An 11,585-nucleotide genomic window follows, 5' to 3' on the forward strand; every position below is an offset into this window, starting at 1 on the left:
CTGGAGGCTGAACCTGCAACGGCACTAGTACTTTGTACGTTGTGCCAACATTACTAAATTTAAGCAGATGCCAGATTGGCGGTACATATCCAACCACTGATGTTAAACTGGTATGATCAAGCAGAGCTGACAAAAAGGTAGTGAATAAGAATATTTATTGAAATGTTACATTAACTTTTTAGATTATCATTACCAAATAACAGAAAAAATAAAACATTAAATTTGGCAGTTGGCCATGAAGGACACTTTTGTAACAAATTAATTGTTAAATATATGAGTACTGGTAATACATTTTTCTCTTGGTGAAGGTTTAAATTGCATACAGGCTTTTACTGGCACAAAACTAGCCTTACATTACCTGCATGCAAAGTAGATGCTTGTTGGACTGACAGTAGTTGGGTCATGATCAACAGCAGACTTCTTTTTAACAATCTGTCAACTTATTTGTGCATATTTGTTAGATGAGGTCAGTTCATTTGGCATAAGAGAAACTTGGTATATCCAAACCGTACAACAGGCTGGATACAAGCAATTTATAATCAAACACAAAAATATTAGGCAAAGTCAAAGAACTGGAACATTAATAATACAACAAGTGGTTTGTCACATTAGTGCTTAGTGAGAAAAGAAAAAAAAACAATCGCACACGAGTCGCTTCACTGAAGCAAGCCCAGGTTTTTTTGTTTTTAAAAAGAAGCCACTTTTTGTTAAGGCGCAAGTCCAGCAGTATTGTTTTCACATGCATAAACGGTATAAGGCGCATTGCAAGAAATCACACGCAAGCATCAAAGTATCAAGCAGAAGTATCAAAAATGAAATGTCTAGAATGAAGAGGAAAGTTTCACCATGTAAATCATGCAGAGTACAGGTTGTGTTGATATAAAGGGAGGGAAGAAAAAAAAAAGGAATCCAGGTCATACTATGTGTAAAACATTTCCATCATAAAGATCCATAAGCACACACTCTTTCAAACTGTTCAAAATGATCCTTCTTTTTTCAATTAATTATCTGCAAAACACTACACCTTTTCTAAAGAATCACTTTCTTGAGCAAAAAAACTAAGTTATATGTAAACAAAGTTGAAATGGAATGACTTATTTTGAAGACAACCTTCAAACTTTCAAACGGCTTCAATGAGCTCTGGTAACTAAACTCTCAATAAAACATTTTAAAGCTTACTCTCTTCTAATAAAACAGAGCAAATTCACCTGTATGATTTCTCATCTAAAAAGGTGAGATGTATTGGTGTTTCAAGAGCATTAATAAATGGCTAGACATGTGTCTCCATCTAGAGGCAACTCTTAGCCATCACCACTGACTGTTGTCAGGGTAACTTGGCACACTAGTAGGATACTGGGGCAAACTAGGACCTTGAGCTGTCTGAGCAACAGCATGAAACCCTGCTTCCCTCACCGGTGCACTTTTCCATGCTCCAGTGCTCCACTCTTCCTGAGCGCGCTGCAGACTACCTCCACCGCCGCGGTACAGTCTGTGCACCTGCAGCATGAAAACACGGAAGAGAAGAGTCATTACATGTATTTGAACGTTTAAGAGTCAGTGTGAGATAAAAAGTACAAAAATAACCATGCACATTTTTTATTCATTTTCTCTCACCTTAATGAGAACCAGCATCATTAAAAGAGTGACCACGGTGAAGAGCAGAGTTGTGATGAGCATCACAATAGCGGAGCCGATATTTGTGCTGAAAAATACCATGGTGGCAAACCAGCCACTTTGATGCAGGATGGTGAAAGCGAGATGGAAGCATTGTGAGTTAGTGGAAAATGCAGAAAATGCACACATCGTTAAGTGGATTTAATACACGTGACATCCAAAGTTACAAAACGAGCCATTAAGCAATGAAAACTGAGATGCGCAGTGTCAAAAAACAAACCAATAGTTAGCTGACTTGTGACGGATTAAACCATACGTGAACACTGTTATACAATTTTAGGTGTTGAACTTGTTTAATTTTTAAATGCAGTCAGAGGGACATGTGCTGTACAAGTATTAGGACCACTGTGAAGAGAAAAAAAAACAAAACGTGAACTTATAAGACTCAAGTGGTAAATTTGTTAGATAAATAAATATATTCAAGGGGGAAAAAAAAGTTATATGAAAAAATAATCTGAGATTACACATTTGTGAAGAAATGGGATTTCTTTGGGTTGGACTGTGGTGGTGTGTGTGGGGGGGGCATCACTCACTACACTGGCTGGATCATGAACCTTGACACACACACACACGCAAAAGTATGCAATATGTTGCATGCTTTAAGGAAAAAACAAAACAAAAAAAAGCATAAAAATGTCAAAATCCCGCAGCAAAAAATTGTATGCTACATGACGAGACCAATTGCCACCGGTTCTCTCAATCACTCCCATCAACTCCAAAAACTAAGAGGATAATCAAAAATATCAAAAATAAATTGCAAAATGAAGCTTTTTTTTGTTTTACATCTATTATCATAAATCCTCGTCTTCACTGTTTCCATTGCAAGACGAAAAGAGGAAAAAAAAGACACCTCAGCATTACCGCCAAAAACTGTGTTTATCAATAACCAACATTGAACTTACCCCGAGAACAGGGCAGAACCCTCTTAGCTTATTTCAGTACATTTCATTTGTTAATTCAATACATTTTCCCCATCAACAACCACCATTTAGTCATCTTTGTTGAAGAGGTTCAGCATGGACTGATACAGTAGATTGGCTTTAGTTCAAGAGGGAAAAGACCAAAACCTTGGACTGCATCAATACCAGGTGAAGTCTGTGACTTGTTTATTTTTTACTTGGATTATTAGCCCCCTTCCTAACTTACTTAGCTTTATTATCCAGATGTTCTTTTTCTACAATGGCCCTAAAACCCATTGTAACATCTTTAAAGATGCTAAAACACTGACAGCATTGTATGTATTGTTCTTGAAAACATCACTTCAAAATCAAGTTTGTGAGTGACAGGACTGACATATATATACACTTTTATGATTTAGAAACCTCAGCTACTTTAAATAGTGTTTTTCTGCAAATCAAGTTAATAAACAAGAAAAAATAAATAAGGACAATTTAAAAAAATGAATACTATGCACTTTCCCTAAACAACGCCTCACCTTTTCTCTCATTTTGTTTACACTCAACATAAAGAGTGTGAAGGTGCAACAAAACCTGACGAGTAAACGGTAGCCAACAGCACACTTTGGCACAAAGATGCGATAACACTGAACATAATTTAACGTACACATGTAGGTGTCCAGTTGAAAGCCTGATTATGAATGAAAAAAAAAAACGGCAAGCATAAAATGCATAGTTTTCAGAGCTAGTTGGGTTGAAACTTACCATGTTCCCCAGCCAGGGATGCCTACAGTCTGAATGATGGCTAAGACACACTGAAGGAAAAAGATGAAGAAGAAGGTCATGAAGTTGAAGGAGCTGTCAGCCCTGTGAAGTAAAGGGAAAAAGAAGAAAACAAAAAGGGAGAAAGCAAATAAGGCTGAGGATCTATTTCTTTTCAGTTTTTGTTTTTATTTAGTTGTATGAAAACCTTTTTTCCTTCAGTTAATGCCATTATTTTTCCACTGTTAGTTTCAGGTTTAGTCTTAGTTTTTTTTATTAACTTTAATAACTCTGGTTAAGACCATGATGGTGATGTTTGAGTTTTCTGAGTTTTCTTTTTTAAGAGTTGTATTATGTTTTACCTCCTCTACTTGAAATGTCAGTATCTGATTCTGTAGATAACCTATTTTTGGAAAATTCAACATGTGTAAAAATGATTCAGTTTCCTCTCCATCTACTGATGTGGACTGCCTATAGTTGATCATAGTATTTCTGGTAAGGAGAAAAAAGTTTCCATGTCTATATTTTATATCATTCTCAAGTTAATCTCAAGATGTACCTTTGGGTTATTTTTTTCCTCATGGAAAGATACAAACAAATTTGTCCACGTTTATACATAACACATGACTTTAATTTAGTAACTGTCTGCTTTAGAGCATGTACTTGACAAGGGTGTTTTTTTTTCCCCAAGTTTCTGTCCTATTACATCTTTTTTTGCCTTAAACTCCACAAGTTATCCCACTATGCAAATCAATTTCACCAAAGCTTTAGCTGACAGAAAAGTCCACTTTAGCATCCTTTGGTACACAGGCTCAATGACTACAAGGTTTCCAGGTCTGATGGCAGAACAACAACCCCAAATCATCGCTACTCCACCACCGTGTTTGACAGTTAGCTTGAGATCTTTGTGCTGATGTGCTGTATTTCTCTATTCATTAAACGTTGTACTGTACATGCTCTTCACTTTGGTTGGTTCAGAATTTTTTACAATTCTTTTTTCTCCCAAGACACAACTTTAAGAACTTAAGTCCTCTGTGCTAATTTTAAAACTTTTTTTAAGACTTTTCCCCCCCTTTTGCTAATTGCAGTCTCCTGACAATTAAAATGTTACATGGTAACTGAGGTTTGTCAAGTCTGGCTTGCAAGTCTCAGTTCTCTGATTTCTTTGACATTTCCTTAACACTTCATATACTAACATTGGTATGAATTTGAAGAGACTTCCACTCTTGGAAAGCGTCTTCTGTCTTCACCTTTTTTCACTGGGGAAAAGCCTCTCTCACTGTACAATGATGGAATCTAAATTGTTTAATAAATGTCCTTGAAACCTTTTGCAGCTTCAGGGCCAGAAATAATTACTCCTCAAAAGCAATGCTGATGTCTTTTCTTTTTGACATTATGTTAACACACCTGAAATGTCCAGACCAGTAAATTTCTTAACACTTTGCTTTTACAGAAGTGGTTACAGCAGGACCTGACTGTTACCTTCTTAATTGCTTTGGAAGCTGTAAAGCTGCCCCTAGTCTATCACACAATGCAATGCCCCCCGCCCCCAATATATTCCATGAACTGATGGAGGAGTTTCTCAGAACTTTTAATTAAATCTAAAGTATGTCAATAAATCTGTGGCATCATCTGCTTCATAGAGACAAGATAATCTGCCCTCTATTTCAGAAACAGAAGTTCTTTGTAGAGTTTTAGTAGTAGCCTAAACAAATGGAAGGGGTGTCTCTCTTATGACGATGAAAAAAAAAAAAAAGAAATCTGGTGGTGCAGAATATCAATTGCAGCTCTGGGCAATCAGAATATGTCAAAATCCATGCAGGGAATTTCAGAGTTTCAGACTAATTACAGATTGCGTCATTATATGAATGAATCACATGAGTGTAACGTAATTAAGAAAGCTATGAATCAGCAACTCCCTTTACATGAAGGTTGATAACAGTTGCTGTCTGTCCAAAAGTCAGAGATGATGAAGATTTTTCACAGCAGTATTCAAGCTATTTTTATGGTTAATCACATCCCGTTTAATATGGGTTTTTACTTACTAAATTCCTCACTATCAGTGTATTTTAAATAATGGTAAGACATGTGATAGTTGTACTTGACAATCCTACAGAAGCAATAGTTTATCCATAAGATATGTGATGAATTACCGGTATTCTAAAGTTTTATTTACTCATGTTTAACTTCAGAAACTGCAACCACTTTGCATCTAGCACCAGCAAACCAACTGATATAATGTTCATGTTACCTTCTCCTGAGTAAAGATGCTGAACATCATGTACCGATGTTGTATTAATTCATAGAATTTATTTGGTGTCTGATCATCTGAAACTCAATTCCAGCTGAGATGGGACTCACCATTTCTGGTTAAAACATAAGGAATAACATTTGAGTAAAGAAACTCCAAGAAGCCATGTGTGTAGCTACTCGTGGGATGACATCACCAGGGAGAATAGTGTGGTATAGAGTTTTAAAGGGCACTGTCAGTGCCACTAGTTTATAAGTCAGAAAGATTAGATTAAATTGTTTCATGGCCATAAATCATTGAACTGGGGAAAAGGTGGAGCGTTAGCAAAAGAAAAAAACTTAAGTTTAGTAGGGATCCACAGTTTTTCTTTAAAAAGGTGTGGAAGCCCTTTAAAGTTTTGGATGTTAAACTTTTATGTCTGGCAAGTCTGTTGCTGTACCCCAAAACACATTGTTGTATTAAGATTACAAAAAGCAAGTTTAGTCTTGTCTGTATACGTGCATTTTACCCATTTGGTGCATAATGATAGACTGTGTATGCACGTGTAAAGCATGCCAAGACTCTCCAGTGCAATTTAAATAAAGTAAATTTGTTAATAAATTTCCCATTGCATGTGATTAACAAGAAGGAGACTAACCTGAGAGCTTTGTAGAGGGGTCTGAACCAGCAGGTGTAACTGCAGGGGCTAAAGAGGATAAGCCACAGCAGAGAGAAACCAAAGTTTGTTGCATTTCCACCTCCGGCCCACCATGCAATACATGAGATCACATTTATACACAGTGTGCCAGAATACACTGCAGGGAGGGGATGTGAAAGATATCCGGAAAGGAGAAGAAGAGGGGAAGAGAGTGGTTATTTAACATCCGAAAAGTGGAAAGAATCACTTCTCCTTTTTTAAAGGAGAGGCAAAGTTAGGAAAATGTAAGTCAAAGCACTTACACATCCACAGCATGTAAGCTCTCTTCACCAGTTGCTGGTGAGGTGCAGGAATTTCTTCATCAATGTTATGGTAGAAGCATGGTTTTATTCTCATAAAGGCGGGAATTGGAGGAAAGTTATTTGTGCGTTCTGAAACAGGAAGGAAACTTTCATTGAAACTAATGTTTTGGTCATCTACTTTTCTGATCTAACTTTAAAAAAAACATATATCAAAGATCAGAATACACTGCAGGGAGAGAGGATTTCACAAAAACAGGATTAAATAAAATCGATAAGACAGATATGATAAATAGATGGAAGTGACAAACCTGACATTTTGAAATTCCACTTCTTTCCTGAATGAAAAGAATACACAGAAATATATCACTGGATCGGTTATAAAGCTTTTGAATCTTTTTTTTTTCTCAAGTTTTTGTTTTCATTTCATTTTTCAGTTTAGTTTCAGTTAGTTTAACAAACACATTAGTAGTTTCAGTTTTGAAAAATGTATTTGTTTTAGTCCTAGTTTTTAAAGTATTGACCTACAGATAAAATCTATAATTAAAGAATCCTATCAACAATGCCATGAATCTTTTATTCTTTCTTTTGAATAATCATAAATAATTAGTTAGTAATTAGAAAGTTAGTTTTGCATTGTTAAAAGTTTTAATTTTATGCAAATAGTTTGCTGTTATTTTTATTTAGTTAGGTAGATTCTTTTGTCACTGTGGGTTCGGTTATAGACTATAGACTGATGCGCATCAGATCACATGTTTAGATGCCATTCAAAGCTGAAATTATTTTAACAACTTTCACAAGTAATGTTGCAATTTATAATAGTAATTACTGCTCATCTCTGATTGCTTCACTGCATGTAGAGCATTGCTAACACTCATCCATCCATTTAAATGTATATTTTAACTTTCAACATATGTATGTGTAGAAGACAAATATCTAACTAATTCAACTAACCATGTGCCTGCTGCACATTCCAACTTAGGTCATACTGATTACTAACTTCAATGCACAAAAATCCACTTCTTCACTTTTCAGTTTACCCATATCGATGTGAAATTATCGAGTGCCTTTTTTATATAAGGCAACATCATACAGTAAACAGAATATAAATAACGTTGTTTCAATCCCACACTTTAACGCACTTTAACGCATGAGCTTGCGGTCTCTATATCACGTTGTTCCTTCGTCACACTCTCTGTGCAGCAGCTGACTGTGCGTGAAATTGTAGCAGTTGTCAAATCAAAGTAAAAAGTAATTAAGCTTTGCCATTTACCTAGTCAACGTTTTACTCCTAAAGGTTTCCGTCGACGACTGCAGGAGTCCGACAGAAATTAGTCACTCCTCAGGATGCAGTTTTACGACCCCATTCATCGTACTGCGGCTGCGCGGTTCCACATATAACTTGTAGTTCCTTACTGTTGCATTACCAACACGTTAGTGGCCCAAAGAACTACAAGACCCAGACGTCATATCAGCGGCAATCGGAAAACGCCTGACTACAACATGACCCGTGATATGACCCTCCTGCAAATGGATCCAACCTTTTATAATAGATCCATGGATCCAACCGTTTTCTTTAATACATCCATGGATCCAACCCACCCAGGCCTAATCTGTTTGAATTTTACAGCAACACTATAACTCTTCTCGATATGTTTTTAAACACTCACGTCAATAAAAATTGGAGATGGTAAAGGTTACAAACGTATACAATACAATGACATACTAAAAATTACTTTTGATAACTATTGTACAGATAAACCAGCATAGTTGTATTCCACTATACTTTTTGATATCTATCTTGTTTTTTACTTCACCACTTCACACAACATGGCAACCTGATATATGAAAGTTGAATTTTGGGCCAATCAGAACAGGCCAAGGGGCGTGTGTGATGAAAGACGGTCTGACAACAAGAGTGTAGAATGGTGTTGAATAAAGTATCGTTATTAATTGAAAACAGCATATCACAAAACCACTGGAACTAATCTTTTTTTCCTGTTAATTTCAAAGCGCCCGACATAGAAGGTGAGCTTGAAAAAAAATCAAGCTTTTCAATTAAAGTTAGAAAAAAATGGCGCTCCAATGGAACAGCAAAATGTTGCAAGAACTTTTTTTTTCTTTATTGAACACAATAAAACATAGAACAGTAATTAAACATCTTCTCGTAAGGATGATTGTATACTTAGTAGACATAATATGAGATGCTGTCAAATATAGAGCTATATAGAAAAACAATTAACGATATATTGAAATAAAAGACAAACAGGGGTTTTTATAAAGTGCAACTATAAAAGTATTACAGTATTTAAAATCAGGCAAACAAAAGTACCAAAAAGAGGAGAAAGGACTGAGGCATGCAGCAAAAAAAGCAGAAAACAAGATATATCGTCACAAATCTTTTTAGCCATTTTGTTGGAGTCTATTTTTCTTAGGGATAAGAAGAATAACTTAAAATCATTTAAAAACCAATCAAAGGAGGGTTTGCTATTCCTCCACTTACTACAATGAATATGATATTTACCCATGAGAATAACTATATTTATTATGTCAGATACATTCGACTTCAAGTTATCTATATAGAAAAAAATATGAGAGATATCAAAGACTGGTATGTCCTCTATTCTAAGTAGTAACCAGTTTCTTAATTCTAACCAGAAGTTTCTGGACACAGGACACAGGAAAAACATATGTTCTAAAGTTTCATCTGCTACATTACAGAAAGCACATTGATCAACTTGGAACTTGAATCTTTTTTTAAGGAATTCTGCAACCGGGTACACTTTATACAATATTTTAAAGTGAGTTTCCTTAATATTTGAGGAAATGGGCCATCTAATATATTTAGAATGAGCTTTAATCAACATAGACACAGTTATTTTCTCATTCTCTTGAGGTTTAAATCCTCGGTTATAACCATAAAATACTATTGATTTCCAGGCAGCATTTATCACTTTGTTATTACACTTATTATCATATCATATTATCAAGTAACACTCGTTAATCAACAATTTTGGTAGTATCGATTTAACACTTGAATATAACAAAGTATTTTTGATTAATTGAAGGAGTGGGATGGGAATTGCTTTACAAATCTTATTATATTCCCTCTACAATTTATTTTATATTTTTCTAACCAAGCCCTGTAGTCCAAAAGACCTCCATCAGAATCCACCATATCCTTTACAAACAAAATGCCTTTCTCATACCAGTCTCTCTTAAATATTGATTTTCTATTTACTATGATTACTCTATTATTCCATAACACAGATCCACGTGGGGAGAAATTAAGAGTGAATATCATTTTCCAGTATTGGAGAATTTGTTTGTGGAAATTAGATAGCTTAATGGGCACCTTGTGTAGTTCAAAATCACATTTTAGAAGGAATTCGAGCCCTCCTGTTCTTTCAAACAGGAGGTGCGTCAGGCAGAAATGCCCAGCAGGAAGAACACCTATCCTGTATTTCCAAACAAACAAGGATCTGGGAATATGGAACCACATGGACTCTGGCTGTGACAAATATGTTTTCAACCATTTAATCTTAAGAGTTCCAACCATTGATTCAAAATCTAAAGCTATAATGCCACCATTCGCATACTCTTTAACTAATTGAGATCTTTTAATATAATGGGTTTTGTTTTTCCATAAAAACTGAAAGATAATAGAATTAGGAACAGCAACAATGTTGCAAGAACGTTCACGTGATGTTCGCCTTTTACCAGAATTTTGAAGAGAAAAAGAAAATACAGCGTATTTTATTTAGTGACATAACCAGCCGACAGAGGGGCGGTAAAGCACCTCGGACCGGATCGCTGACCCCATTGAGAAGAAGAAGAAGCGGCAGCGGCAGGGCGTTATACTCTAGATCCATGGTTATACTGGGTGGAGGAGAGTAAGCCAGAAGAAGTGGTGATTTGCTCAGACTCTGCAGCAGCCCTGAAAGCCATAAAAAGTAATAGTTGTCAGTCTAGACCAGATATACTAAATGAAAAACTATTAGTGTTGTTTCGACTTGAGAAACTGCAGTGTATGGTGAAATTTATGTGGGTACCAGGGCATGCCGGAGTCATAGGGAATGAAGTAGCTGATAGGGTGGCGAAAGCAGCACTAAAGTGAGATGGTGTGGATGTTGAGATCCCACTAGGAAAGGCTGAGTATAGGTCTAAAATCAAGGAGGGAATTTGGAGAGAGTGGCAGGAAATTTGGGAGGAGGAGGAAAGAGGGAGGCACCTTTTTAATATTCAGCCGAAGGTCAAGACTTCATATTACTATTCTGGAAGTCGAGTTGATGTGGTTAAATTGACTGGTTTGAGGCTGCGGCACTGTGGGCTACATAAGAGCTTATTAGTAGTAGGGAAACATCCAAGTGGGTTGTGCGAGTGTGGGAGGCCGGAAACAGTTCAACATGTTCTGATGAAGTGTAAAAAGTATTCTGCAGAAAGGAGTATTTTATATAGAACCTAGTTAGATCTAGGTTTATTTTGTTTTTCTGTTAGAATATTACTCGGCCAACATGAGGACCACCAATTGATAGCAAGGGCAGTCATACGTTTTCTGCATGCCACTGGGCTTTATTTGATTTGATTTGATTTGATCTTTATTCATCTTGAACAAAACAATAAAAAAAACACACCATACATCAACAACAATAATAAAGCACAACCAGTTTTGTTCAAGAAGGGACAGGAAGAAGCAAATGCTTATCTAGTCCGGCCCCTTCTTGCAATATAAGAATATCCGATATATAAAAGAATAATAATAGCAATAACAATAATAATAATAATAACAACAATAATACATATATACAGTATATACCCTTCTTCTTGACATATAAAAGTATGTCAATATAAAAGTAATTAAAAGACAAGTGAGTCAATAAAAGTAGCTAAAACGAAAGTCATCAAGCACAGTAGAGAAGAAAAAAAGTCAATGAAAAAAAAAAAAACAATCACCATAATAAAAAAAGCATCATGCACAGAAGAAAAAAAAGACAATGAAAAAAAATAAAATAAAAAATCATGGTCATTATTACATCAAATGTTGGTAGTTCAGTATGAGAATCTGC

General features: G+C 35.7%; 1 protein-coding gene across 2 annotated transcripts; it reads right to left on the reverse strand.

The window, feature by feature from the left end:
• Nucleotides 1-138: 138 nt before the first annotated feature.
• On the reverse strand, nucleotides 139-7,885 carry scamp4 (secretory carrier membrane protein 4). 2 transcript variants are annotated; one of them, XM_061737787.1, is made up of 8 exons: nucleotides 7,793-7,885; nucleotides 6,831-6,857; nucleotides 6,523-6,651; nucleotides 6,221-6,377; nucleotides 3,336-3,437; nucleotides 1,615-1,732; nucleotides 1,414-1,497; nucleotides 139-821 (listed from the first exon to the last, which is right to left on the reverse strand). In XM_061737787.1, exons 2-8 carry the CDS (start codon nucleotides 6,835-6,837, stop codon nucleotides 807-809), a joined length of 612 nt encoding a protein of 203 aa, XP_061593771.1. In that variant the 5' UTR covers nucleotides 6,838-6,857; nucleotides 7,793-7,885; the 3' UTR covers nucleotides 139-806. The 2 variants fall into 2 exon arrangements, with proteins under 2 accessions (XP_061593771.1, XP_061593770.1); XM_061737786.1 differs by having other exon boundaries at nucleotides 139-1,497.
• Nucleotides 7,886-11,585: the final 3,700 nt, after the last annotated feature.

The sequence above is a fragment of the Cololabis saira genome, chromosome 13, assembly GCF_033807715.1.
Source record: "Cololabis saira isolate AMF1-May2022 chromosome 13, fColSai1.1, whole genome shotgun sequence".
Lineage (NCBI taxonomy): Eukaryota > Metazoa > Chordata > Actinopteri > Beloniformes > Belonidae > Cololabis > Cololabis saira.

What these genes read in the sequence shown, in the direction of transcription:
- scamp4 (XM_061737786.1), bottom strand. An exon ending in AGCTTACATGCTGTGGATGT is followed by an intron (nt 6,378 to 6,522) that starts GTAAGTGCTTTG and finishes CCCTCCCTGCAG; the next exon opens with TGTATTCTGGCACACTGTGT. An exon ending in TGATGCTGGTTCTCATTAAG is followed by an intron (nt 1,498 to 1,614) that starts GTGAGAGAAAAT and finishes TTCATGCTGCAG; the next exon opens with GTGCACAGACTGTACCGCGG.